Source organism: Heterocephalus glaber, unplaced genomic scaffold (assembly GCF_053883595.1).
Source record: "Heterocephalus glaber isolate CG9 unplaced genomic scaffold, H.glaber_assembly_v1.0 deba00001226, whole genome shotgun sequence".
In the NCBI taxonomy this organism is placed as follows: domain Eukaryota; kingdom Metazoa; phylum Chordata; class Mammalia; order Rodentia; family Bathyergidae; genus Heterocephalus; species Heterocephalus glaber.
In genome coordinates this window covers 67,284-95,003 of record NW_028258219.1, presented here as the reverse complement: position 1 = coordinate 95,003, position 27,720 = coordinate 67,284, and the positions used below count along the sequence as shown (strand labels likewise).

The following is a 27,720-nucleotide window of genomic DNA, read 5'->3' as shown; positions in this document are numbered from 1 at the left end:
GTGCGATTGTGAGACCCACCCTGGCCTCACAGGCTTCCTCCCCAGGAGGCAGGAGCAGCAGGGAATGGGGCTCCCTCACCCAGCTGCCTAGAGCCCGACGCTTCCCCAGGGAAGGGACTGCGTGGTGCCAGTCCAGCCTCTGATGCGGGGCTCGAGACCTCAGTTTCCCCTCTGTCCTTCTGTGTTGGGCCATTTTTGAGTCCGCTTCAGTCGTTCACTTGCGGGTCAGCCTGGGGGACGAGAGTGCTCCGCAGTGGTTGGGAAGCTCAGCGCTGAGATGCCCGCACACAGGTCCAGTGGGGACCTCAATTCAGGCCGAGGGTGTGGGGGGCTCCTGGGTGGAGGCCACATGGGGAGGAGGCAGCTCGGCCAGGCTGGGTGTGAGGAGCCCAGGGCCGTGCAAGTGCTGGCTGGGCATTCCCCAAGGCTGAGTCTGTTGGGGTCCCCTTCTCCAAGGGCAGCGGCCGGAGCGTGGTGCCATCAGAGTGGGCACCAGGAGTGTGGACACGTGTGTGCCCCAGCTGGTAGGAGCTGGAGCTGTGGCCGGCCCTGGCCTCACTGCGGGTCCAGGCGGAGCCTGCTCTGGGGGTGGCCTGCTGCTCTTGGTGGGCATGCCCTCATCCTTGCCCCCCTCCCTGGAGGCTTGAGCCTGGCAGCAGGCAGCCTCCTCCTCGCCGCCCCAACCTGCCTGGCCAGTGCTCTCCCTTCCATGCCTTGATCTACTGATGAGTCCCCAGCCCACTTCCAGCTCCTAGGGGAGAGGGCAGGGCTCAGTCAGGCCAGAAGGAGCCTGTGCTGGCCTCCAGAGCTGGGAGACGGGGTCAGGGCTGAGGAGGAAATGGGGGGAGGCCATGCCTGGAGACCCAAGCCCAGCCTGCTTCTAAGGCCGGGGTCTGGCTGCCCATCGTCAGTGCCCATCTCGGGCAGTGGGGCGTGAGCAGAGCTCACTCCTGTCCCCAGCTGTGACTTTGTGCTCTGATCCTGACCTGGGGTCATGCGCCCACTCTTGCAGTAGGGGACTCAGTCCCAGAACTCAGGTAGGGGCCCCTTTCCCCAGGAACCTGGGCCACTCCTGAAACTGGCACCTTCCCAGGGGCTTCCTGGGGCTGCGTGAATTCCTGCCTGCAGCCTCCAGCACGGGTTTGATTTTGAGTCCTCAGCAGACCTCAGGGCGCCCAGCTCCTGGCCTCCTTGCTCTCCATGGCCGGAACATTTGTGAGAAAAACAGGGGTCAAAACCTGCAGCAGGTACGATGTATAGCATCAGTCTGAAAACGTCAGATTCTCCAAAGGTTAAATGACATTTATTCACAAACAGCAGAGTATGCAAAGAGGCTCATGCACAACTGAACTGCGGGCTGGCTCCAGGAGGCTGAGCCTGGGCACGCTCCCAAGCCAAAACCCAGGAGGACAGTAGCTGAGTCAGTCCTTGGCTGCTGGGCCAGCGTCCCTGGCAGATGCGGGTCTTGTGTAAGTGCGGTGGTTTCTGCAACCCCTGGGTCTGGCCGAGTATTTTATGAAAATCACTTCAGGTGGTGGTGCTGAAGATCCTCTCCTTCAGGACCTCGCAGCTTTATTTACGCTTCTTAGGGTGGCCAGGCACATCTCCATCTTGATTCTGGTGACTTTTGCCTTCCTTCCACTAAGGTTAGCTGGGCCTGCTTGTCGGTTGGAGGCCACGGGTCACCCCTGAGTGCCAGGGCTCCACCTCTGGCCACAGAAGGAGGGGGCTGGCTGGCTTTTCCTTGGGGAAGACCCCGTGTCACCGCCCTGAGGTGTGGGGCAGCCTCCCCCGTGACAGGTTGTCTTGTCAGCTCATTGGCTGAGGATGTCTAGGAGATGAGTGACACACACTCTGGGCGTGTCTGGGTGGGTCATGGAGGCGTGGTCTTAGGGTCTTTCCTGGTCCCTGGCCTCTTCCTCTTGGGTGCTTCCCCTGTGCTCTGCTTGCTGGCAGCAGGAACCTTTCCTCCGCCATGTTTGTGCCTCAGAGCCAGTGACCGTGGACTAAAACCTCTGAATCCCTGAGGCAAGGTGAGCCTTTCCTCCTCCTGTTGTGTGCGCCAGGCATTTTGTCCCAGCAGTGGAGCAGTGACTAATACGCCCCACCACCCCTTTCTGTAGTGTGGGTTCCAGGAGGACCCACATAAATGGTAGGGCAGCAAGCAGGCTTGGGGCGACCTTGCTGGAGGGACAGTAGCAAGCCCTGGCTGTGGACCAGGCCTTCGGAGGGCCTGTGTGTTGCCCAGCTGCGGAATGGGTGGACTCGGAGGTCTACGGCAATGGTGAGGCCCCCTCAGGGCCAGCTCGGGTTCTGCTCACAAGGGGTCTCGCCCAGCACGTGTGCCCCAGTGGGTCTGGTGAGGCCCCAGAACCTGAGCCTTCGCAGGCTCCCAAGGCGCTGGTGCAGCTCTGGTGCCTGTGTCCTCTCCACCTGCACCCCAAGGGTGGTCAGTCTGTGCTGCCCACTGTACGGAGCATCGGAGCTTGGTGACTTAGGAAGGACCAGGTTTACTTTGGCTCACGGGCCTGGCCCACAATCTGGGGCCTGATCTGCTGACCCGCAGGGCACGCCAGCACAGGGCACCGTGTGGTGAGACAGGCTGCGCACCTGTCCTGCCTCTCTCCCTTTTTGCCTGTGGCGGCCTCGCAGCCCAGCACCACTGCCAGCTTCCCTTTCCTCCTCTTGCTACCTCCCAGTGGGGTGAAATCTTCGCACCTGAAACCTTGCAGGCTAGCCCTCTCCAAACCACAGCCAGGGCACAGGGCAGGGCCACAGCGAGGTCCTGTGCTGCTTGTGGAGTTCAGCCCACCGGTGTGGGCTGACTTGGCTGCCGCGCAGGCTTCTGGCCCTAGTTTCCTGCCCTGTGACTGAGGGGTGCTGATGGTGGTGCCCACGTAAAGCTCTGCAGGCTTGGGAGTCCTGAAAGGGGCCACCCTCTGCCACCCCAAGTCCAGCCACCATCCCTCCAACTCTCACCGCCATCTGCAGAGCTTTAGGGACCTGGGGTGATGCTGAGGACCCTCTTTGTTGCCTGTGGCATGTGGACCCATGGCATGCGTGGGCCAAGGGTGGGTGGTGCGGCCACGCATGTGCAGCCCTTCCCGGGCAGAGCAGTGGCCAGGCTGGCGTCACTTAGAAGCAGCCTGTGAGCAGCATCGTGGCTGTGCCCACGTCAGTCTCTGGCTGGGTGGCCATGCAGGCAGCAGGGTGCCAGCCACATGTGGGGAGACCCTGGCTCCCTGGGGCCCGCACAGGGCAGGGCTGTCCCAGCTAGATGGGGGAGTGCTCTGTGAGACCCTCAGGGCTGCGCTGGCCTGAGGGAAGCAGAGCTGTACTCCCTGCCCAGGGCCGGCCCGCGGAGTCTGCTCTGCACTTGGGCTATGCTCGCTGGCCAGCTCCTGCCTCTGGGGTGTCCTCTTGGGGGATGGGGGGGTCCCGAGGAGGAGCCTGGGCGGGGCACCCACAGGGCGCTGTATCCACACATGCAGCGCACTCAGAGCGAAGCGAACTGGTGAGGTGGGGACAGAGGGGCCGGCACGTGGCCGGGCGGACAGGCAGGGCGCTGGCCTGACCCATTCACACAGGGCACGGCGGTGGCGGTGGCATGGGTGTCCTGCTGCGGCACTTTCTCCACACTCTCATGGGGACCTTGGGACGGCCGCTGCCCCGTGGTGTGACAGGGAAGTGGCACAGAGGAGCAGTGCCCCCTGAGGTCCCGCGTGGAGGCAGCAGCGGCGTTTGGGGTTGGCCATGTGGCTGTGCTTGCTGGGAGCCGGGCTGTGCGGGGCGCCACTCTGGCCCAGCGGGAAGAACCCTGCCGCCCACTCCAGCTCGGTGGCCCCGGGGGCTCAGTGGGGTGCAGGGGCACAGGGTGCCACCCGCTGGGGGCTCGGGAGGCGTGAGGCGCTTGGGCGGGCCGCGGGCCAAGGTCTGACGTCTTACTCTCTTCTTGTGTGTCTGTGTGTCCTGGCTGTCTCGCCCTTAGCGTGTCCTTCGGAATTGACACTAGGTACAGCCACTCTTGTCTGCCGCCCGCCTGCTCTGTCCTCGCCCTGTCTGACCCCTTCTCCTCCAATGTCTGCCTGCCGTCTGCCCTGTTCTGGTTGCCCACTGGCCCGCTCCCCCAGATTACTCCTCAGTGACGTGTGTCCAGCAGTGGCCCTGCCCTGGTCCCTCTGCTTCGTTCCACCTCCCTGATTGTGAGACCCTGAGCCCCACTCCCTGGACCCAGCTGGGTGGGAGACAGGGTAGCGCGGCACCCTCTAAGCCCCCTCGTGGCCTGGCACCTCTGGGAGCCGCCCCGGGGCCCTCAGTGCAGAGCTCTGCCAGGCGTCCCTGTCCACATGTGTGAACTGTGTCTGTGAGGGTGCCTGGATGGATCGGAACCATTTCCTCGCTGCCGGCCCCGGCTGAGGCTGCGGGAGAGCTCAGAGATCGCTGGCGGGTGGATGGGGCCAGGAGCTGTCACGCAGCAGGAAACCCCGTTCCAGAGCAGTGACCCTGAGGGACCGTGGGGCCTGGTGGCCTCCTGGGGAGACAGGCAGATGTTGGGAGCCAGAGAGGAGCCTGCTGTGCTCTGGCCGGAGCCTGGTTTCCCTCCAGGCATCCTCCCGGGCCTCCCGTGGAGGTGGGGATGGCTGCCGAGGGCGGGCAGACCGGGCCAGGGCCCAGGGTCAGGGCCAGATGGACGGGCGGGCGCCCCCTTGCTCAGACTGCAGCTTGGCTTGCCGGCCTCGGGTCTCAGCTCCCTGTTCATCCACAGAGCTGAGACAGGAGGACAGAGGCAGGAGTGCTTGCCGGGGCAGCTGGCCCTGAGCAAGGAGCCCGGCCGCCCGCCCGTGACTCCCGTGGCTGCCCACGTGGCCCGTGTTGCCCGCCCCGCCACCTGTCTCTGTCCCCTGCATGTCCCTGTCCCTTGGGGAGCGACCCCACGCCGTTATCTTTTACTGCCTCTCTGCCTCTCCCCAGGACTTTCTACCAGTTCGAGGCAGCGTGGGACAGCTCCATGCACAACTCGCTCCTGCTGAACCGTGTCACACCGTACCGGGAGAAGATCTACATGACCCTGTCCGCCTACATCGAGGCAAGAGACCCCTGCCCATGTCCCCGGGGTTGAGGCTCGCCTGAGCCTTGGACAGTTCCAGCGGTGCTGTTGTCTTCTCAGGACAGCTCTGGTCCTTGAGTTAAATCCATGACCCTTAGTGGTCAGTCCACTCCGGTATCCTGAGTCTGGGTTTTGTCTTGCGAGTTGCAAGAGGCCATGGTACCACCTGACACCCCATCCATGTCCCAGACAGCAGAAGAGGCGCTCCCCATTCCCGCACACCCTGCTGCTGAGGCTGCAGCTCACAGGCTGCCTGCACCCTCTCCGCAGCACAGTTGGATGCTGGGGCCTTCTGGCCAGCACAGGAGTGAGGGGCAGGAGGTTTGGGGCCAGGGCATCTGCCAGGATGTCACCTCTCCTTAGGATCTGGCCTGGGAGCAGCGTCGGGGTGAAGCTGGTTGGCAGGGCTGTGCACCCCAGAGGAGGCTGGGGGGCTGGGGACTGCACCTGTGCCAGCCAGGGCCAGGCCCAGGCCCCCGGGTGCCGGGTGCAGGTGCCGAGCCCAGCCTGCGCTCCGCAGATGGAGAACTGCATGCAGCCGGCCGTCGTCACCAAGGACTTCTGCATGGTCTTCTACTCCCGCGATGCCAAACTGCCAGCCTCGCGCTCCATCCGAAACCTGTTCGGCAGCGGAAGCCTGAGGGCTGCAGAGGGGTGAGCTGGGGGCTGCTGTGTCCCTGCCCTGGGTGTGGTGAGCATCGCGTTGACTGCAGGGACAGCGGCCCTCGCCCGCCCCTTGGGTGACAGTGTCCAGCAAGGCCACAAGCGCATGGGGCTCACAGCGCCATGTCGAGGGATGGAGGAGCCGGCCGTCTGCAGGGTGGGGAGCAAGCCTGTGCCCACCAGGAGCCTCCTGCACCCCACCCAGCGAGGGGGTGGGAGGGGGCGCTGGGCAGCTCCGAGCCTCTTCTCCCGGGGTCCGGAGCACCTGGGGAGTAAGGGCTCAGATCCCAGGCCCTCGGGCCCTCGGGCCCTGACCACTTCCTGCCAAGGAGGGGCTGCTAGGCTCTGTGGTCACCTTCAGCAGTGGTCCTGGCCACCACATGCAGCGTCCAGCCCACTCTGGGATCCTCTAGGGGGATGGAGTGTGGTGGTGAGGACTCAGTGACTGGGGAGGTCACTGGCGAGTGTGGGACAGTACTGGCTGCTAAGGCCCATCCACAAGAGGACTGAAGCAGTCTGGGCCTGGAAGGCCTCCCTGGGGTGCAGGTCCTGCAGGGAGCTGGTGAAGTGCGAAGCTGGGGCTTTGGGGCGCTGTGCTCGAGCCATGGCACCGCCCACGGCGGGGACAAAGCTGAGGGCCCTGCGGGGTACTGAGAGGAGGCATCCAGCTCATCCTGAACTTGGGGATGGGGAAGTCTGGGGCCCCTAACTCCACAGCCACCAGTATGCGACAAGGCCTGTGCCTGGTGTGGTGGTGGGGAGAGTTGGCACCCCTCTGCCTGACTGGAGACCTGCTCCTCCCTCTGCTCCCACAGCAACCGCGTGACAGGCGTGTATGAGCTCAGCCTATGCCATGTGGCCGACGCCGGTAGCCCAGGTAGGTGGCCACCCTACTGCCTGCTTCCTGGCCAGCTCAGCCTCCACTGCACTCAGGGTGACCTGCTAGGCTGGGGTCCCTACCCTTGCGGGGTGCAAGCTTATTCTCAAGACAGGAGGACAGCGAGGGGAGGGTCAGGCTGGCTCCTGTGGCCCCACTGGGCACAGCCCCCTGGGCTGCCTCCAGGCTGGGCAGCCTTCTGCAGGTGGGGCCAGTGTGGCCCAGTGCAGGCGGCTGGTTGGGAAGGCTGGAGCCCCTGTCCCTGTCCAGGAATGCAGCGGCGCCGCCGGCGGGTGCTGGACACGTCTGTGGCCTACGTCCGGGGCGAGGAGAACCTAGCTGGCTGGCGGCCCCGGAGCGACAGCCTGATCCTGGACCACCAGTGGGAACTGGAGAAGCTGAGCCTCCTGCAGGAGGTGAGCCGGCCGGGGGCCTGGCCCCAGGCAGCCAGCGCTGTGCCTGCCAGGGAGTCATCGACCACCACAGGACATGGAACATGTGTCCCTTGAGCTGCCCACCACGGGGCTCTGCAGCGCTTGGTGAAAATATGGCCCGCTCAGGGCAGGTTCATCTCAGCTTGCAGAGGAGACTGGGCGTCTAGACAGAGACCACAGGGCCGAGAAGGTCGGGAGGGGGCTCTGCGCTTTGGCCAGGGACGCAGCCCAGCTCGTGTGGGCGCAGAGCCCCAGGACCCAGGCCCATCCTCGGCCCATCCTCAGCCCTTCCAGTGTCACCAGCTGCAGAGCTGTAGGTGCCTGGGAACCGGGCGAGGGAAGGCAGGTGTCCCGGGTTCTGTGGCCGCAGAGGGGGCTGCTGGGCTCGGCTGGGAGCCGCTGGGTCCTGTGGCCGTGCAGCCCTCTCTGGTTTCCCTCAAGGTCCACCAGCCCCTCCCAGGCAGGTGTACGCGCAGCCCCACCGGGGGACCCCAGGCTCAGCAAGGCCGCCTTGTGCCCCTGTCCCAGGTGGAGAAGACCCGGCACTACCTGCTCCTGCGGGAGAAGCTGGAGACCACACAGCGGCCTGGGCCCGAGGCACTGTCCCCAGCCTCCAGCGAGGACTCTGAGTCCCGAAGCTCCTCTGGTGCCTCCTCCCCGTTGTCGGCTGAGGGCCGCCCTTCGCCCCTGGAGGCTCCCAGTGAGAGGCAGCGGGAGCTGACCGTCAAGGTGAGCGGTGCCACCTTCCACCCTCTCAGGGGACCCAGCCTTGGTCAGTTCCGGCCAGGGCCTCCAGGAGCTGGGATTTTGAGTGTCCTGGGGTCCCCTGCTGGCTGTCCCCACCGCCTGCCTTGGGACTTCAGTTTGGGGCTTCCTTCCCCAGCAGTGCCCTGGCCCGTCTTGAATCCCTGAGCTGGTGGGGAGTTTCCCACCGCTCTCCGGAGGGGCTGCGCGGGGGCCTCCGCACCTCAGGTGACCCAACCTTTTGGGCTGCACCCCAGCCCTGGGCAGTGGAGGTGCTGTGGCCAGGACAGGGTCGGGGCTGGGCGGCGCGGGCCTGACCCGTGCTCTGTCTGCAGTGCCTGCGTCTCCTCATGCACACGTTCAACAGGGAGTACACGCACAGCCACGTCTGCATCAGCGCCAGTGAGAGCAAGGTGGGTCGGCCGGCGGGAGGCAGCCAGGGCTGCTTGGGGACCGACCCGCACACAGCGGCGCCACTGCTCCCTCAAGCCCGGGGCGAGAGTGAGGGACCCGGCGGGCCAGTGTCTCCCCCTGGCGGCCGTCCTCCTGGGCCCTCGCCCCGCGGGCTCACCCCTGCCCGGGGCTGGGCCTGTCTTGGGCCCCTCCCACTCTGGACCCGAGCCGCAGGCTGCCCCTGCACCCAGCCAGCCGCATGCCACCTTCCCCTGCGCAACACCCACTCCTGTCCACTGCAGAGGCTCGGGCTGCCTGGAACCCACCCGGGCCAAGGCAGAGTCTGAAACTGGGGACGGACGGCTGGGTGTTCAGGGTTGGGAGAGGTCAGGGCGGAGGCGGCGTCACCTCCGGCCCGGACCGGAAGAGGAAGCAGAGGAGCCCACACAGGAGGCGGAGTGCCTGCCGGTGGGGCCGGGGACTGTCCCCGAAAGGGCTTCCTGTTCCCACAGCTCTCGGAGATGTCTGTCACGCTGCTGCGGGACCCATCCATGTCCCCTCTGGGCGCAGCCACACTCACCCCGTCCTCCACCTGCCCCTCTCTGGTTGAAGGGCGCTACGGTTCCCCCGATGTGAGGTGGGTGAGCTCCGAGGGCCGTGGCCAAGACGCGCACAGGGAGTGGGGGTGTGGCCCAGCAGAGAGGGGCCAGCCCACGTGCAGACCCCGGGGAGCAGGAGCAGAGCGGGGACAGCACCTGCTGCCCCAGACAGACAGCAGCATGAGGGCTGTGAGCGGGACCCCCACCCGCTGCCTGTGTCCGATTTGAGCTCGGGCCGTTCTTACTCTCCTTTAAGTGCCTCAGGGAGTCCCAGCATGTTGGGAGGCGGAGGCAGGAGTGAGTTCAAGTTCTGTCTGGACAACATAGTGAGACCCTATCTTAAAAGCAATCAGGTAGTTAATGAAAAGGGCCAGGATGTAGCTCTGGTAGAATGCCCAGGGTTTGATCCCCAGTACTGCAAAATTTAAAAAAATACATGAACCTCAGCGTTTACAAATTTTTATTAAAAGGGAAAGAGCCCTTGGGCCCTTCTACCCACGCTGCCACCCTGAGAGGCCTGGGACCCCTGCTCCACTGGCCCTGAGAGCCCAGGTTGACCTTGGCGAGGAAGAGGTGCTGGGCCCTTTGCAGGGGCAGAGGTGGGGGGCTGAGAGCGCCCTGGAGCGAGGCTGCAGCCCCGCCCAGCTGTGAGGCAGGGCCGAGGTCGCTATGGAGCCTCACTGCTGCGTCCAGCGTCTGGGGGTCAGGCAGTCGCTCAGGTGAGCACAGGGCGGACGGTCCCAAGAGCTCCAGCTAGGGTCACAGCTGGGCGCACCCCAGAGGCCGCCCCTTGGTGGCACTGAGAGGATGCAGCCCCGGAGGACGCTGGGACACGGCTTCTCCCTGGTTCCTAGGACCCCACAGCCCTGCTCCCGGCCCTCCAGTCCAGAGCCCGAGCTGGTGCCCGAGACCCACTCCAAGAAGCCCCCCTCGCCTGTCCAGGCGGCAGAGTCAGAAAAGGAGCCCCAGCGTCTGCTAGTCCCCGACATCCAGGAGATCCGTGTCAGGTGGGGACAGGCCGCCCCCCTCGGCTCTGTGTGGGGCGGGGGCTGGAGCCAGGGCGTGGGCATCAGCAGCCCGTGGAGGGCAGTGCTGTCTGTGTGGGGGAAGGGCTGATGTAAAGGCAGGTGGCTGGCCAGAGCGGGCCTCAGGGCCTCCGGGGCACTGGGGGTGTGGCCAGCTTGGAGGCAGCCTCTTGTCTTTTGAGCCCCCCAGCCTCTGGGGAGCCATCTGGGCCACGTGGGGGGCCCTGCCTCCGGCCTCCTGGGCTGGGTCTTTGGGGTGTCTGACCTGCTGTGCCACCCGGGTTGAGTTGGGGACCTCAAGCAAGCAGCTGTCCCTCTGCAGCCCAATCGTGTCCAAGAAGGGTTACCTGCACTTCCTGGAGCCGCACACGGCTGGCTGGGCCAAGCGCTTCGTGGTGGTCCGGCGCCCCTACGCCTACATGTACAACAGTGACAAGGACACCGTGGAGAGGTTCGTGCTCAACCTCTCCACCGCCCAGGTGGAGTACAGTGAGGACCAGCAGGCCATGCTCAAGGTGCGAGGGCCGGGGGATGGGCGGCACGGGCGGGGTCTCCAGTGCTGTCTCCCAGCAGCCAGGGCCCGGGGCTCACGATGCTGGCGGCATCTCCTGGCGATGGGTGCATGGCCAGGATTAATGTTGTGCCAGGGCCAGTGCAGCCCAGTCTTGCCCCCTGGCACACCTGTGGCCGGGGTGTGAGCCCTGCAGGTGGGCAGAGCCACACTCCGGGAGCCTCCTGCCCCTCACTGAGAGCTCATGGCCTGGCCGCGTGTGTGCATGCGTGCGTGTGTGTGTGCGTGTGCGTGTGTGCACACCCGGGCTCTGGGGAGGGCCAGCTCTTCCTGATGCAGACAGCAAGGGCCCTGCAGGCCTGGGGTCAGGGTGGGTGTGTGCCCGCAGAGGGGTCTGCCCAGCTTTCCCACGCAGCCCTGAGCCTCTCGCCGGTGCGCCCTTCTGCAGACACCCAACACGTTTGCTGTGTGCACGGAGCACCGTGGCATCCTCCTGCAGGCCAGCAGCGACAAGGACATGCATGACTGGCTGTATGCGTTCAACCCGCTGCTGGCGGGGACCATACGGTACGGACCGGCCGTGCCTTCCCCAGGCCACGCGGCCCTGCTGGGGCGGCTCGGCTCTGCATGTGGGAAAGACGTGTACACCCGCAGGCTGGGGACCCGGGCCCTGCGCAGGTCACACGGACTGCCAGGGCTGCAGCCCCTCCCTCCGTCGCTGGAAGTCCTGCCGCGGCCCTCACTGGGCAGGGCCCTGACCAGGCCTCTGTCTGGCCCCTGCAGGTCCAAGCTATCCAGGAGGAGGTCTGCACAGATGCGGGTCTGAGCCGGAGCCCTTCCGCCCACCCGTGGCCCGGCCCTTCTGTCCGTCCCATCTGTCCTGTCATCCGCTGCCCGGTCCCTCCCCGCCAGGGGCGCCCTGCTGGGCCCAGCGACCCCTCTGGCCGGCCTCGGCCTGCGCACTGAGGCTGCGGCCCCCCACGCAAGCTGCACGTGGTGTCTTCTCTTCTTCCAGGACCGCTGGGGGGAGTTGAGACGTGCAGAGAGGCCGGGGCACAGGCTGGAGGCGCTGCCCTCTCCTGGTTTTTTAAGCATAGACAGACTTATGATTAATCTCTGCTAGGTAGTGATGTTCAGACAGTCCACTGAGAAATTAACTCTGAGACTCTGTACTATTTATAAGTATTTATTTCTAATGCCTTGTAGCCCTGTGAGATCCACATGTCCCCACCCTTCTCCCACGTGCTCGCCACCCTGCCGGGGGCAGGACTAGGGGACGCCCCTGTCCAGCCCAGGCTTCTCAGAGGGCAGGGCCAGAGGCGCATGGGGTCTGCAGGTGCCTGAGCCTGGCGGGCGGCTCCCAAGGTGGGCACTGAGGGCACCGCTGGCAGCTCGAGAGTGAGCTGGTCTGAGACCAGGCCCAGGGACAGTCCTGGGCAGGGCTGGGGGAGGAGGTCAGGGTCCCCATGGGGGTCTCCAGGCCAGCGGGCCAGGCGCCTGGGCTGGGCGCAGGGCTGTGGGGCGGTGGCATTAGGGTGAGGGCCCCAGCCTTGGCGGTGGCAAGAGGTTGCCACAGGGCGCTCCTGGAAGGAAGGGCTCAAGTTCCTCGCAGCTGCTGTCCTCTCTGCCCCAAGGGCCTGTCTGAGGTCCCGTGAAGGGTCCCTGGGAGGTGTGTCCTGTCGGGCAGGCAAGGGTGACCACGTGCTGGCTGTTGTCACGGGGCTCTTCTGCATCTGGGGTCATTTGGAAACAGGAACCAAGTGGGCCGCACGCACAGGGCGGGGTGCGCCAGGAGCCAGGCTGTCCCGAGATGCAGACACGCACGAGTCCATGCCCCACGGCCGGAAGTGTGCACAGCATCTCTCCTGGGGGATGAGCTGGGGATGCGTGGCCTCTGCTCCACACTGACTAGAAAAGTTCCAGCTCGAGGTTTTCCCTTGGGCAGTACCCAGGCCCCTCAGCCTCTGCCCCACGGCAGGGCCTGGGGGAGCAGGGAGCTCGGCTCCCGTACCTTGTCTGTAAACATCAGGTCCTGGAAACCACACCATGAAGCCAGGACTTGCTGCTCTTTTCGAGCCCCCAGGCCAGGGTGCCCACCCAGACCAAAAGTAACCCTTGACCAGGACCAAGGGGCAGTGCTGCCTGCCGTGAGCCTGGAAGGTGGGTGGAGGCAGAGGTAACAGCACGACTCGCTCAGGCTCCCGTGCTGGCGCTGTGACCAACTCCAGGCAGGGAGGAGAGGCTGGCTCCCAGGGCAGGTCCCCAAAGAAGAAGGGTCAGGCCCACTGCACCACACAGGTCAGCCAGCCTGAAGCTGTGGTGCAGGGCTCTGGGCCCAGCCAGTGCACGGTGCCTGAGGCCAGCCAGCCTGCAGAGCACTGCAGCCAGGGGAGTGAAGGAGCCTGAGCCATGGAGCCGGGGATGGATATTCGGCCTGAACAGACTGGGCTTCTGGCGCTCCCTGCTCTGTGGGAGGTTCCAGGCAGAGCTGGGAGCCCAGAGCTGCTGGCGAGAGAGGTCCGTCCACCCCTCAGGAAGTGCCACCCTGCCTGAGATTCCCCACGCGTGACATCAGTGAGGCTGCTCCTGTACCCCTGGGCTCTGGGTTCCACCCTATGTCAAAGGCTGCCGTTGCGTGGCACAGAGGGACACATGGTCTGTCTGTGGGCACTGTTTCCTGCTAAGTGTGGAGGTGTGGAAGCTCCAGGAAGCTGCCTCTCCCGGGCCCTTTTCTGATGCCAATGCTGCCCAGTCTTGGGGTGGGGAGCGTTCTCCACGAGGGTGAGAAGTCAAGGCCCTACTCAGTGATGCCAACCTTGTGCTCACCGGCTGCACACACCCCATGTGCCCTGGGCTGCTGTAGTGACAGCCTTCTCTGCCCGTGCTGGTCCCTGGAGGCCCTGGGCATTCGGGGTCCCTGGATGTGGCTGATGCTGCTCGTGTGAGGGGCTCGAGTGCTGCTCCTTCCTGGCCATGCCCCATGTGGGGGACCCTAGAAGCCACGCTCCCTGTCCCTCCCTGTCCCTGGGCCTGGACCTCACCCCTGCAGCAGAGGCCGAGCCCCTGGCTTGTACATATGTGATTGCAGTGGGCACGCCCAGCCCATGTTGTGACGCCGCCCATGTAACGATCCAGTCCTGATGTCCCACACCGAGTGTTAGCTGTAGGCTCCTGTACCCCTGTGTGCACTCAGCGCTCTGTCTGTGAAGAAATAAATGTGGCTCTTACGCAGCACACACGTGGGTCTTGGCTGTGCCTTCTTAGGGGCTGGGTCTGTGGGTGGGGCCTGAAACGTCGCCAGGAGGGGCCAGTGCCGGACAGCGCAGGGTCCAGAGGCACTGGGGTGGTCTTGGAGCCACGGGCTTCCTTGGTACCTGCCTGCACGCGGGGGAACTGACCCAGCTGCCCTCCGAGCTCCCCGTGTGACTGCATGGGGCCACTGCTCGCAGGCCCTGCTCCTGCCTAACGCCAGGGTGGGAACTTGGGGCTGCCATCACACAGATGGCTGCTGGGCTGGGCGATTTTGAGCAAGGCCCCCCACATCCTCAGGCATGAGGTGAGTGACTTCATGGCCTGCAGGTGACAAATGACCCCCACTAGGACACCAGAGATGATGTCAGCCTGCCCTGACCTGAGGCTGGGAGAGGCCAGGGCTCGGGTCCCCTCTGGGGCACTCAGGGTTCAGCTGGGACTGGCAGCCCTGGGGCCTGCTGGGAGCTCCCAGGCAGAGGGGCAGTCTTGCTGCATCCTGACCAGGTGCCAGGGGACACGTGGGCCTCGGGACAGCCACACTGTGGCTTGGGCACTACAGGATGGGCAGGGCTGACTTTGAGACCACTGGGCCCTCAGGGCAAGGCTGGGGAGAGGTCAGGGCCAGCAAGGCTTGGTCCAGGGTTCTGGAGCCACCCATTCTGGGCCTTGCTGCTCAGGCAGGGTGAAGGGCCCTCCAGCCCTGGCCTCGGGTGCAGACACCTGACCACAGGGCTTCAGGATGAGGCTGGGCCCGGGACAGGGTTGGGACCACAGTCCTAGGTAGGCAGAGGGCAAGAGGCTGGGCAGGGTGGGGAAGGGGCCAGCTGCCTTTCTTGGACACGGGCTGGGGATCCCCTGGGTGGAGCTGCCTTCCTTCTGGGCTGCATCCTGTGCTCCTGAGGAGCTTCAGCCTCCCCAGCCCTGCCCAGGGAGCCGACAGACCCACCGCTCCCTGCGCTGGGTGCCACCTGTGCCACCAGAGCCCTCAGGAGCCCATCTCAGGGATCCTTCAGGGACCTGGCTCCTTGTCACTCCCTCCCCGGGCTTGTCACCCCCAGGAAGGGGCAGAGAGGCTGGAGCCCCAGACTGAGCAGCCACAACAGCAGCCAGGCAGGCAGAGGGGCCTTGAGGGGGGAGGTCAGCGGGCAGGGAGCGCGGGGCCTCCCTCCCGACCCTCAGGGAAACCCTCAGGTGCCTCCTGCTTCCCTGCCTTCTCCATTTGTGCTCTGGGAACCACAGCTGGGGACCTTTGCCCTCCCAGGGGTAAGTTTCCAGGTCACCTCTGTTTGGGGAGCAAGTGGCTAGAGAGCCCGAAGGCTGAGTGGGCACCCTGAGTGCTGCAGTTGTGGCCCAGGCCACCCACAAGGATTTGCCTGGTTCTGCAGGATGCCCGGGCCATGTCCTGAGGTCAGGGATGAGGTGGAGGTCGGCATCAGGGCCTGCCATCAGGTGTCTGCCGCAGGCTTCACGGCATCCCCAGACTCTCCATGGGCCCCAGGCCCCCGGACCATGGGCACCGAGTCGTGGCCTGGCAGCCAGCGGGGTAGGTGGGAACTTGCAGACCGGCTGGCTCTTCAGGATCCCCTGCCCCGTCCTCCTGGGTCCTGCCTGTTCCTGTCATCCGCAATCAAGGGGCAGGAGATGGCTCCGTCCCCCAGCACGCCCTTCCAGAACCTCCCCAGGCCCAGGGACGCAGCAGGTCTCCGCAGTGGTTTATTGACCCAAGCTTTCCCAGGAGGGATCCAGGACGCCCCTGGGCATGAGGGGGTCCAGAGTCCAGAGCAGCAGCCCTTGGTGCTGGCTCACTGGGCCCTGCCCTGTTCCTGCCCACCGCACCCAGGTGTGGCCCTGTGGGAGTCCCTGGGGCCCGCAGCCAGCTTCCCTCTGGGGCTCCGGTACTTGCTCTTCTGCCTGTAGAGCAGGTTTCTCTGGAAAAGCCGGGGAAGGTGGCCCTGATGGAGCAAGACAGCCAGGACCATCCCTGTAAGAGACAGGGCCGGGTGGCAGGCAGGTGGACGCCAGGGCTGTCCCCGAGATGCGCCAGCCCTCTGCAGCACGGATCCCGCCCCCTCGGAGCCCGGGGCAGCTCTGCCCGCCCCTCCCCTCCTCCCCTCCCCTTCAGAATGGGACCGAGCCATGGGCGCCACGGAGTCTGCACTGTCCTCTAGGGACCCAGTCTGGGCTCCCGCCTCGCGTCCCATCCCTGTGCAGAGCCCGGGCAGGGGCGCCCCATCCTGGGGGTGAGGCAGGCAGGGACCAGCGGGGGACTCTGGGTTGGGCCTGGCCTGGCAGGGTCCCCACCCTCGCATCCTGCCCCGAATCCCAATTTCCCATGTGGCCTCTGGTCACTGGGAAGGTCAGCACCAGGGCAAAAGAAGAGGCCAGATTTGCCCTTCAGGATTGAGCCTGTGGTGTGGTAGCCAGGGCAGCATGGCCGGGAACTGCCTGTCACTACCCACAGAGCGTGTCCCTGTGGCTGCAGCCTGCCCACGCTCCACTGCCTTCTCCCCACGAGGCAGAGGGGTGCTACCCTGCTCTGAGGAGGAGCAGGCCACAGAGGGCCACCTGCTCAGGTCACCAGGCCAGCAGGGCAGGGGCAGAGCCAGCCGCACCCCGCATCTTGGCCATCGAGGCAGCACCTGTGAGCCATCAGTTCTCAGGGTGGATTCTAAATGAACCGGGGGTAAGGATGGGGACTGGCTGGCTGGTTTCTGAAGCTGCCTCGGGGTGGTAGAAAAGGGATTCCGTCCCAGGTGTCACCCTGTCCAGATGGGTCACAGAGCAGAGACATAGCAACATGTTTCAGGAGCTGAGTGTGTCGGATCAGGGAGCCCCATGCCCAGGTGGCATGAGGTGAGCTGCAGAATGATCCTCGGCTCCGCGAGACCCCAGGTCCCAGAAGGCAGCAGCCCCAGGCTGCTGAGGGAGGGAGATGCATAACCCAGGGGGTGGGCTGAAAGGGGGAGGAGCCCAGAGGCCCTGAGGCCCACTGCCATGGGACATGGCCCCCGCCTGACCTAGGAGACAGGGACGTTCCCCACGGGGGTGTCTGCCAGGCTGTGTTCCGGTGTGTTCATGGGGTGCTGAGCTCCCGGGACCTCCAGACGCAAGCCCACAGCAGTGTGTAGAGGTTGTGCCAGGGAGGCAGGTCCCCCAAACCACGTCCTTTCCAGAACCTCTGAATGTGCCCTCCCTGGAAATAGGGTCTGTGTAAGAATGATTAGCTGAGTCACGCAGGAGCAGAGAGGACCCCAAAGCCAGCAGCACCCGTGTCCCTGTAAGAAGAGGGGAGACCTGGGGACCAGAGGCCGAGATCAGAGCCCTGCACCTGCTTCCGAAGGACAACCAGGGACACCTGTGACCCCAGGAGCAGGAAGGGCCGGGAGCGTCCTCCACCTCCGAGGGAGCAGCTCTTCTGCAGCTGCGTGAGGCCCTGGGAGCGTGGCACCTGGTGTGGGTGCCTGGGAAGGATCACAGAGGCCCTAGAGTGGGGCCCTCACTCAGCGGGAACCATCCGCAGACAGAGCGTGACCCCCGGCCAAACCCCACCGCAGCTCGGAGCCAGGACCCTCTGCACAGGAGGTGTGGCTGTCCACACGCAGGGCCCGTCACCGCCTGCACGTTTCTCGGGACGCCTGGGCACCGACAAGGAGGCACAAACTCACGAAGGAGAAGGTGTGGAAACAGGAATCAGAAAGTGCAGGCAGGAGAGAGGTGACCCGGGCAAGAGGTGGAGCCCTGTGGGATTTGGAGCAGCGAGGACACTGGAGACCCTGAGGCCGATTGCAGACAGACCACCTTTCCACCACCCACTCGGGCCTTCGCCTTCGCCTTCCGGGGACCTCCTGGGCGGCTGGGGCTGGGGCTTGCAGATAGAAACAGCCCCCAGAGTTCCCGCCCTATAAAGGTGTGCGAAGCAGAGAAGCGCAGGGAGCGTCTCGGCCTGGCCTCAGAACCTGGGGCGGAATCCCTGCTGCTGGTCACCTGGCCAGGGACTTCACTGCCACTGCCCTACCGCATCCTCTGTGCTCCAGGCAGTCCCGGGGACCCACAGTCCACAGCCCCGAGTTGGGGGGTGGCCCCTCACCCCGGGCTCCTCGGCCACCAGCGCCAGTGGCAGCAGGGAGCCCTGCTCAGGAGGACAAGGCTACCGGGGAGGAGGAGCCATCCCTCATCTGCGTGGCTCCCCGGGAAGCCTGCTCCCCCAGCCGCCGCCCCTGTGATGGGGTCCAGACCAGGACAGGTCATCGCAGCCAGCCTGCTGAGGGGCCCGGGAGCACCGACTGGGAGCTCGCCTCCTGCCACAGGCCCCAGACAAGCTCAGCCACTGGCACCATGGGTCTGTGCCCACCAGCACGTGAGGCAGGGCAGCCTGGAGGCCAGGAAGGCCCTGTGCTCCTGGCCCAGGGCCACCGCCCCGGCCAGCCTTGCCGCTGTCCCGAGGTCCCCACACTCACCTGTCAGAGGGCCCAGCCAGTACACCTGGGCGTACTCCAGGAAGCTGTGCCCCGAGCAGCGGAAGGTGACTGATGTGGCCAGCGCAGGGTTGAAGAAGGCGGAAGTGTAGGGCCCAGCTGTGGGCAGACGCACATGGTCCCCATGGCTGGCCGGCCACAGGGCCACACAGGAGACCCTCCAACAGCCCATGAGTGGGAGGTGGTCTTTGAGGGAGATGGGGAGGCAAAGACACACGTGGCGAGAGATGGGGAAGAGGAGACCGAGCAATGAAAGGACAGATGGGGACAGAGGGGCACAGAGGGGACTCAGAGATGCCCGGGGCTGGGGGTCTGGCCTGGGAGAACAGGTGGCCACGTGTGCACAGAGCCAGCTCCACCCCGCAGCTCTGCAGAACTTGGGGTCACTCGGCAGCTCCCTGCAGTGGCGGAGTGTTGGCCATCTGTCACCCCCAGACCAGGCGCCCGGCCAGAGTGGGACCAGGCCCCGAGGAACCTGCCCGGCCACCCTTCACCCAGCTGTGGGTCTTCTGGGAGCTGGGGACAGACAGCTGGCCAGGACCGGGCCCACCCTGCGAGAGCCCCGGCCGGCACAGCCTGTCCTGCGTCACACAGGGTCGTGGCCCCTGTGGGCCCAGCAGAGGGGGAAGTGGTCTCACCTGTGGAGGCCGTGACAGTGACCAGCAGAGACACGGCCAGTGCCCTGTAGACGGGGAGGCTGTGCCGGAGGTGGAGCAGGGTCAGGTGGAAGAGGAAGGCACAGGTGCCCTCCACCAGTGTGCCCTGGGCCGCGGATGTGCGCAGTGCAGAGCTGCAGTGTGCAGCCAGGAGGCTCTGCAGCAGGTGCAGGTCGCTGAGCTCCCAGGCCCAGCAGCGCTGTGTCAGGGTACCGGCCGCTTGCACGCCCAGCGCCTGGGCCACCAGCTTCAGCAGTGTGCTGGGCAGCGTGGCCTCAGCCAGGAGGAACTCCTGCAGGGCCACGGTGGGGTTCGCAGAGGCACCGTCGAAGGTGGCGCCGTGCACCAGGAACAGCAGGAAGAGCAGCGTCAGCAGGAGGTCGGGCCCCACGCCCCCAGCCCAGGGACCGAGCTCTGCCAGCACCCGCATCTCCAGGCAGCAGGCGGCCAGCTGGGCTGCACCTGCCGCCTCCCGGGCGAAGCTGGCATAGGCGCTTGATGGGAGCAGGGCCTTGGACACCCTCCTGGTGGCCTCACAGAGGGCGCAGGTGGCTACGAAGAACGAGAGGGACACGTTCAGGCTGGCCATCGGCCTGGGCCCCAGAGTGTGCACCACAGAGCTGGGCTGACGTGGGAGGCAGGCCGGCCCGACCCTGAGGCGGCAGTGGGTGGGAGCGTCCAGCTGGCCCTGGGAAGGCCACACCTGCGGCCCCACCTCCCTGGCATCTGCCCCACCTGGCGTCCTCCCAGGGTGTGGGACACACGCTCTCGCCCCCTCTTCGAAGCCTCCGTCCCAGCTCCGTGATTCACACTGGCTGCTGGCTCCAGGACCTGCATCACCTGCTCCCTGCACCTGGCTGGGGCCTGCAGCTCTGCCCATCCGCGGGGTCATCGGCCACTGAGCCACCAAGGGGCAGCTGTAGGCTGGGGCCTGCTGGGGCCCAGATCTCTACACACAAGGAAGCCACACGTGCAGCAGGGCCTCGGGTACGCAAGAGGCCCACCCTTCCCCTCTGGCAGGATGTGCTGCACTCAGGAGAGGCTCGTGGTCGGGGAGCCCCCACCCCTTCACCCTGCACTGAGGCACAGATGGGACACTGCTGTGGCCCCCAAGACTGGGCCAGGGGCTGGGGACTCAGTGGGACTCGCTGCTGGACACTGGCCGGGCCGGAAGGCAGAAGCCTCGAGGCCCTGGTCACAGAGGACGGTGGTCATTGGGGCACCACCCGGACTCCGAGTCCTGAGGTTCTGGGTGGCTGTGGGGAACATTGAGGGTGCAGGAGGGGCCATCCCGGCAGAGGGAACGGGCGGGGAGGCTGCGGGGAGGAAGCAGCAGAGGAGGGGCTGGGCCCTGACCTGCTCCCTCCTGCCTGTCCTGGGGTGGGATTCAGGAGTGACGGGCAAGTGAGGGCCCCGCCACAGAGGGGACACTTCCAGGAGGAGCGAGTGACAGAGGCTGTGCCGTGGTCAGCGACAGCGCCCAGGGCCGGACACGGATGCTGCGCACACAGGAGGCCCGGGCTGGGTGGAGCAGGAGGTCAGGCCAAGCTCTGCACAGACTCACTGGGCAGGTGGAGCTGTGGGGGCTCCGCCACCCTCCCTCTCAGCCCACCGCTGCCCCTCAGGAGGGGCCGGTCCAGCGCCCTCCTGGCCGCGCTTCCCAGCCACGAAGGAGGCACTGCCGTCCTTGGAGAGCCACCGTCCACGCCACCCGGCCTGCAAGTCTCAGCAGGCACGTTTCACAGGGGGGTCGGGTTGGGTGGGAGCCGCGCCCGGTCCCTCTGCCCAGAACTGGCTCAGCGGGTGCCAGGGCCTTTCGTCTGCCCGCTGAGCCTGCCCTGGGGGGGTGCGGCCCTAGGTTCTAAACCCAGGCCTGTCTTCCACGGCTCCCACACGGTTTGGGGCCCAGGTGTGTGACGGCCTCTGCCCCCGGGAGGTGGGGACCCCCACCCTCAGGAAGTCCCCCTGAGTGAGGCCCTTGCAGGGGCGGCGGTTCCTGGGCCGAGAAGCCCCATCCAGACTCCAGCCAGTCGCTGTCCCTGTCCACGCCTTGCAGAAGGTCCCGCCCTCGGGAGGAGTCAAGGAATGTTCTGGAAGCTGAGGAGACCTGGAGACTGAGCCAGGCCCCCACGGAGGATCGGGGTGGGAGCGAGACAGGCAGTGCCAAGGACCCCTCTGCCCGGGGACGCTGGATCCCTCGTTCCACACAGTGACGCCTTCCTCCGGCCCAGCATTCCCAGCACCCAGGGCACAGCAGATGGCTCTCAGCTCTGCACCCCAACACTGGGAGCCAGCAGGCCCCTGAACTGAAGGTCAGCACCTGCTGAGGGCTCTTCTGCCTGCAGGTAGCATTCACAGAGAAACACACAAGTCCCAGGTGCGTGAGCCCTGAAACCCCGCCCACACCAAGAAACATTTTTATCATCCCGCGGATTCCTCGTGCCCCCGTGGACACCTCCCCACCCCTAAATCGGGGGCCTCGCCTGACCACCAGGCTTCTCAGGCTTCTGTCCTCCCGGAGTCACAGTGCTGCTCTGGCCCGCTGTGGGCCACAGGGACCGGTCTGTGAGAAGAGAGCCTCGTGTCTCCGTGTCTTCCTCCTGCTTATTGCCAGGTGGAATTCCACTTACGGTTGAGCCTCTGTCTGCGTACCTATCTTTCTGGTGATAAATGTCTGTAGTTTGGTTCCTAAGTAATGTGAAGAAAGCTGCTATAAACCACTTTTGTGTAGATCTTCCGTAGATGTGTGTTTATAATTCTTTGGGTTAAATGCTTAAAATGCCCTGAGTACCAGCTAAGTGTTTTGCAAAGTGTCAGGATTTTGCCCTCCTGCAGCACGTGAGACGCAGGCCTCCTGGGAAGCCGGCGTTGGCGAGTTTGGTACCCGTGTTTGCTTCTGTCTCCGTGGTTTACAGCTACATCTGGATGGCAAGGATGTAAACACTGTACCTTGAGCTCACTTATTCACGTACTTTTCACTTGGTTTTTCTTAGTTCGGCTGTGTGTTGTTTTACTGAGTTGCACTAATCCCTTATCTATTCCGGATACTTGTCCTTTGTCTGATACTTGTTTTATAAATTTTTTCTCCCAGTTTCTGGTCATTTCCTGACTGATGTCTTTTAATAAGGAACATATCTAATTCGGATGAGCCTAAGTGACTACTTTTTAGTTTAATAGTTACTGCTTTCTGCCTCTTGCCCATAAAATGTCTGTCCACCCCTGGGTCATAGCAGTATTCCCCGTTTCCTTCTAGAAGTTTTATGATTTGGTGTTTCAGTGTAAATCTGTGATACATGTTGAAATGGTTTTTGATTACTATATGAAGTGGGAGTCAAATTTCTTTTTCTCCACAGATATCTAATCGTTTCAGCAACATTTACTAAAAGGCCTGTTCTTTCCCGGTTGAAATATTTTGGCCACTTGGTTAAGAGCCAGTTGACTGTAAAAACGTGTCTATTTAGGGTGCTGCACTTGGTCCCACTGACTGGTTTAGCCCCTCTTTACACAAACTCTACCCTGTCTTGATTGCCGAATGCTCTGCTTTGTCTGGGAGTTAGCCTGTGCCTTCGACATTCTCTTCTTTGTGAAGACTTTGTTGTTCTAGTGCCTGCATTATCCTGCACAGTTTAGGGTCAGCTTGTCCATTTCCACTTTAAGAGCTTGGTGAGGTTACAATTGAGATTACATTGAATCCATAGATCCATTTATGGAAAATTGAGCTTTACTAACGCTGTACCTTCTGGTCTGTGAAAACGGTGTGGGTCTCTAGGTTTTGCCTTGGGGCCTTGCCTGGACGCACTGCAGTGCTGGGCAGAGGAGGCGAGACAGCCGTTCCTTGGCTTATTCCCACCGTGGGCTAGGCTCTCACTCGCTAGTGCGTGCGGTATTAGCTGTGGGGTTTTCGAGACGCCTGTAATCCTGCTGAGGAAATTCTCTTCTGTGACAAGTCTGCAGAGAACGGATGTCAGGGTTTGTCCAGGGGTTACTGCATCCTTTGAGACAATTGTGTGGACCTGGTCTTTTATTCTTTTGACAGGATGTGTTACATCTGATGGTTTTCATATGCTAAGGAACCCTGACCATCCTGAGACAAATCCTACGGGTGATGCTGTGCGATCCACTCCATGAGTGACAAAGCCCCTTCCTGACCCTTGGTGAAGGCCTTTAGGTCCATGCTCTCGAGGACAGTGGTCTGTGGCTTGCCTTTGTGGTGATGATTTCAGTCACTTTGGGGTCAAAGTGGGGCTGGCCCCGAAGAATGGCTTGGGGAGGTTTCCTTCCTCTGTGGCTTGAATGAGGATATGCAAGACTGGTGTTATCGCTCCTTGGATGTTTGACAGAACTCAGCCGTGAAGCTGCCTAGGCTGCGGGCACCTCTCCAGTACCTGGTGGACCCTGTGGCCCAGCCTTCTGGCTGAGTGTGCAGAAGGTCTCTTCAGCCATGGAGCATGGGGCTTGTGGGGAGCTGGGATGTGGCCAGGAATGTGTGGACATTCCTGGTGCCCAGGGCTGGAGACCATGGGAAGTTGCTGAAGGCCTCAGTGGGCCCTGGTGCATGGGGATGGCATCTCCACCAGCAGGAGCGGTCTGAGGACAGGGAAGGAGCCAGGCACGGAGTCCCAGCAGGGCCCCAGAGGGCCGGGCTGTCATAGGTCCAGGAGATGGTGTGGGTTACAGCACAGAGAGGAGACAGCAGTGGCTAGGATGTGCATCAGCCTGAGCCGAGGCCCCGCGCCACAGAGCCGGAGAAGGCAGCAGGCTGGGGTGGCCGAGCTTGTGTGTTTACTGAAACACAAACAGCAGGGGCAGGAGGAGGAGTGGGCAGCGGGCGTCCGCTGAGTCCCATTCCCCGGCCAGCCAGCTGTGCGTGTCTGTAGACCCTGGCTGTGCTCCAGGGCAGGGACTTCTGAGTCACCCGGTGCTCCAAGATCTGCTCCATGACGTCCATCCACCCACTGCGGTGCGAAGGATTAAAATCCCCAGCAGGTGGGTTTCTCTGCTGACACAACCCACCTGCCACACACTCCCAGTCACGAGGTCCTGCACTGATGCTGGTGGAAGCAGTGCTTGGTAAAAAGCAGATGGAAACTGTCGGGCTTGACCTGGTCATGAAATGGTGAGTGAATCTGCTCTTTAATTCCAAGCTACAGTTTGACAAGATACAAAAAAACGAAGCAGAACAGGCAGTGGAGGCAGGTGCTGTTTCTGCCCAACAAAGCCGTGCTCTCGGACACTGAATGCAGAACAGGATGTTCCCAGTGTAGAGAAAACAGCTTCAAGTACAGCCTCTTCTCAGTGCCCAGTCACCCGAAAATATCCACACACCTGCCTCAACTGCTGCATGGATCCCCCCCCAAATATTTGCTCTGCCCCTACATGTGATAGACATGCCAGGCCTCTTCCAGCGCCCTATAGACCCTCCTGCCTTTTCTTTGTCCAGGGCTGGTGGCCTCCCGCTCGCTGCCAGCCCACCTCTGCCCAGGTGAAGAAAGTCTGTACTTCTTTGCCCTGGCTGGCCTGCTTAGATGGTCTCATCCATCTGCTGTTACAGAAACCATCCGTCCTTCTGAGGAGCTACTGCCACCTCCTTCCCAAGAAGTGAAAGCTCACAGACTTCGTTCTCTAGGTCTGAAGCACCTCCGTGAGCCCTCCGTGAGGCCTTGACAGTCGAGGCTTCAGTCCACGCCTTTAAAGACAGCGAAGCTCCTAAAGGGCCCGCAGGAAGCCAAGCTCCAGGGAGAGACACTGCTGAGATATCTAGATTTGCTGAGACCCCTTCCTGTGGCTCCAGTGCCTTTTGAAGCCATGGTCTCCCACCCCGGCTGTGTGGTCCTCTCTGGGAAGCCTGTCTGCTGTCCCTCTGGACAGTGTCCTGGGCGCTGAGCCAGCCACCCACCTTTGGGCCCAGGCTGACAGTCCTCGTCCTGGAGTGAGGCTGTTACTCCCTTCCCCTGCTGCGCCCACAGCACAGGGCCACTCCCTCCACCACTGTGTCAGCTGTTACTTCTCGACCCATCTTCTCTTTTCCCCCTGGCCTTCCCTGCTGGCTCCACCCCCATCCTTATGAGAATTAACGGAGTTGTTTCGGCATTTTATTCTTTGTCATTTGAGGGCTGTCTAGAGCTTTCCTGTGGGTGATCTGGCGCGGCCTGCCAGCCCCCTCCACACAGGGCCATGCAGTCTTGGCCCGGCCTCTCAGTTCTGGTGGTGGTGAGAGTGGCCACAGCCAGACCCTGGTGAGGTGCATGGATGATGCGGACAGTGGGGAGGGAGGACAGCGTGAGCACGGCCTCTCCCCAGCTGCGTCTCCAGGGTTACTGCGTCTTCTGTCCCCGCCCAGCCGCTGTAGCTGCTGCACCACTCCCTGTGGCTGTCACCACCCGTCAAACCCTCTTCCGCCCTCCGGGTTACTGGCATCTACCTGTGTTACAGGCTGGCTGAATCTTCATTCTTTTTGCCTTTAGCAGTCAACAGGCTTCTTGAAACTGTTTTGACCAAAGCCTCACACAGCTATAGGTGGGGGTTTTCAGGGGGTGGGTGGCCTGGATAGAGTATAAGGGACAGAAAGAGGGCCGCTTGCCACTTGTTGCTTACTGCTGTTTTGCTGCCTTCTGCCTGCCATGAACTATTTCTCCTCCACCATGCCACCCTGCCTTGGAGCCAGGCGACTATGGACTGAAACCTCTACAAACCGTGAGCTAAATAAACCTTCCTCCTTTAACTTTGGGTGTTGGGTATTTTGCCTCAGCAACAAGAAATGTAACTAAGACAGAAATGCTCGATGCTGGCACCCTGTGGCCTCTGTTGCAGTGTCCTTCTACTCTGTCCATCCAGGCTTCATCGCGCTGTCTGCCCCACACCTACAGACCCCTCCACCTCCCTTCCACTGACCTCCAGGGGACAGCTTTCCGGCCTGGGGCCTCTGGAGGTGGCCAGGACTTCCAAGATGGGCCTTCAGCTGTCCTGGGTGGGGAGGGCCAGTCCTCTCCCCTCCACCTGCTGCACCCCAGCTCGGACACATGCCTTCTCATCCTCTCCCAGGACCAGGCCATGATGCCACAGCACCTCAGCACAGCCCATGGCTCTGTCTTCTCCAGACCCTCTTGTATGGGAAGCAGAGACCTGCATCTACACCCTGCACTGTCCACACAGACTGACCCCAGGAGAGACCTGCCTCCCTGAAACCCACTTAGGAGTTTCAGAACCACAGCAAGATGCTCTTCTTGCTCCTAAAATAAATTCTATTTTATTTCCTACTAAAATAAGATTTTATTTAGTTTTATTGCTATTAAGTGATCATTCCATCTGACTATAACTCTTAGTATGTCCTGCAGGTGCAGGTGACTTAAATAAGACTCCTAGAGTGAAGTGTTTGATTGTGAGGCACACGCCTGTAATCCCAGCCCTTGGGAGGCCAAGGCAGGGGGAATCACCATGAGTTTGAAGCCAGCCTGGGCTACATAGTGAGTTCAAGGCCAGCCTGAACTACACGGCAAGACCCTGTCTCAGAAAAAAATTACGTGTTTTGATGTTACTCTATTTGGAAGAAGAGTCCACCCTGAATGCGCCTGATCTCGTCTCTTTGGAAGAAGTGGAATTACATTATTTTGTCACTGCTTATAAGTTTTATAAAGTAACCCCCAAACACAGCAAGAACCTTGTTTTGTCTTCTAAAATGATCTTGATGTTTTTCTCTTTGGTACATTGTTCTGATCTGAGTGACTACACATCTCACATGGGGACTGATAAAATCATCGTCTCAAGGAAGCGCTGCATAATGTGCCTTATGTAAGTGTGAATCTCATTAGCAAATGGGTTTTGTTGCATTTGATTTCTAAGTAATGCAAGTGGCATGTCTTGTGGTTCTGGAGTAGTCTCCTGTGGGCCCAGGAGCCCTGTTCTCTCCTGGCCCCTGGCAGCGCTGGGCATCCTGGTCCTGGTGGACCAGAGGTGGCCTGGCTTTCGTTACCCACCCTTTCCTCGGCTTCCTCTGCCTCCTGCTGTCTCCCATCAGCCCAGTCCAGCCCAGATCTGATGATGACCATCACTGAGTTCTCCGGGACCCTGGCTCCCTCGCGTGCTGTCTTCCACGTTTGTGCCCTGCCCGTGGCCAGCTGTGGGTCTGCGAGGGACCTCAGGGCAGCTGTCATCAGCACCCTCTCATGCCCGCTACCCTGCCCTCAGGCCACCTCAGCCATGCCTGGCCACCCCAGTGACGTTCAGTGACCACAGTGGACAGTTTTGGGCAGGGCCAGGCAGCAGCCCAGAGACAGGAGCCCTCGGACCAGCTTCCGCCACACCCTGGGCACCGTGTGCCCTGTCCATGCTGTGGTCAGGCAGGGCTGGCATAACTCCACTGTCCTTGTCCTCGGGGTGCAGGTTCACAGTCCCTGGGCAGCACAGACCTCCTTCCAAAGGCCCTAGGCCAAGCTACAAGCACGGTGGCCCTGAGGAACGGTCACTCTCGTTCTCCGCCTGGAATTCAGAGGGGCTCACCCACATGGCGGGCATGGCTCAGCGGCCAGTACCGTTTGCATGACCATGGGACTGCCTGCTGGAGCATGGCCGGCTGCTGAGCAGGGCGCTCTGGTGCTTCCTCCAGCCTCCGTGCACAGGCCAGCTAGGAGAGACTCCAGGCCTCGGCTGACCAGGAAACAGCAGCGTGGCCCGGGGTAAAGGCCGTCAGGACTCCTGTCCCCACCGCCAGCCTTGCTGGGGCTCTCACTCACATGGCTTCCCCTTTCCTCAGGTCCACGAGCTGCAGCCCAGCCTGTGTGGCTCGCCACTCCTGTGTACACCTGGCCTCCAGGCAGCTGACACCACGTCCTCCACCTCCACCTGCCCCAGACCTTAGAACCAGGAGGCCAGGCCGGCCTTTTGGAAGACATCACTGTGGCCACAAGATACCCCCGCCTGACTTCCCTCCCCTTGCTTGTGTATCAACTGAGACTTCGTGGGCTGTGGACGTGAAACGGCCTGAGGCC

General features: G+C 63.0%; 2 protein-coding genes and 1 long non-coding RNA gene across 35 annotated transcripts in view; 2 read left to right on the top strand and 1 right to left on the bottom strand.

The window, feature by feature from the left end:
• Positions 1 to 13,589, top strand: part of Kif1a (kinesin family member 1A) — a 73,586-nt gene extending 59,997 nt beyond the window's left edge. For 15 of the 29 annotated variants that reach the window (XM_087210849.1, XM_021247399.2, XM_087210848.1 and 12 more), the window contains 12 exons: positions 3,989 to 4,012; positions 4,972 to 5,086; positions 5,628 to 5,761; positions 6,586 to 6,647; positions 6,918 to 7,063; positions 7,610 to 7,810; positions 8,161 to 8,238; positions 8,731 to 8,855; positions 9,672 to 9,824; positions 10,165 to 10,357; positions 10,802 to 10,920; positions 11,137 to 13,589. In XM_087210849.1, coding sequence (XP_087066975.1) covers positions 3,989 to 4,012; positions 4,972 to 5,086; positions 5,628 to 5,761; positions 6,586 to 6,647; positions 6,918 to 7,063; positions 7,610 to 7,810; positions 8,161 to 8,238; positions 8,731 to 8,855; positions 9,672 to 9,824; positions 10,165 to 10,357; positions 10,802 to 10,920; positions 11,137 to 11,179 — 1,393 coding nt within the window. In that variant the 3' untranslated portion in view covers positions 11,180 to 13,589. The remainder of the gene's footprint in view (positions 1 to 3,988; positions 4,013 to 4,971; positions 5,087 to 5,627; positions 5,762 to 6,585; positions 6,648 to 6,917; positions 7,064 to 7,609; positions 7,811 to 8,160; positions 8,239 to 8,730; positions 8,856 to 9,671; positions 9,825 to 10,164; positions 10,358 to 10,801; positions 10,921 to 11,136) is intronic. The other 14 variants (XM_087210866.1, XM_013066919.3, XM_087210855.1 and 11 more) reach the window with 1 other exon arrangement.
• Positions 13,590 to 13,599: 10 nt separating this feature from the next.
• On the bottom strand, positions 13,600 to 20,451 carry LOC101706623 (aquaporin-12-like). Of its 5 annotated transcripts, none has more exons than XM_021247416.2 (3): positions 18,719 to 20,450; positions 18,063 to 18,266; positions 13,600 to 15,557 (listed from the first exon to the last, which is right to left on the bottom strand). In XM_021247416.2, exons 1-3 carry the CDS (start codon positions 19,626 to 19,628, stop codon positions 15,319 to 15,321), a joined length of 1,353 nt encoding a protein of 450 aa, XP_021103075.2. In that variant the 5' UTR covers positions 19,629 to 20,450; the 3' UTR covers positions 13,600 to 15,318. The 5 variants fall into 5 exon arrangements, with proteins under 5 accessions (XP_021103075.2, XP_021103076.2, XP_021103077.2 ...); XM_021247417.2 differs by having other exon boundaries at positions 13,600 to 15,586; positions 18,719 to 20,432; XM_021247418.2 differs by having other exon boundaries at positions 18,063 to 18,179; positions 18,719 to 20,425.
• A 1,603-nt stretch (positions 20,452 to 22,054) lies between these two features.
• Positions 22,055 to 27,679, top strand: LOC147828210 (uncharacterized). The gene is made up of 3 exons (XR_015451164.1): positions 22,055 to 25,429; positions 25,571 to 26,524; positions 27,486 to 27,679. It is a non-coding gene; the product is annotated as an uncharacterized LOC147828210 (long non-coding RNA).
• The last annotated feature ends 41 nt before the right edge of the window (positions 27,680 to 27,720 follow it).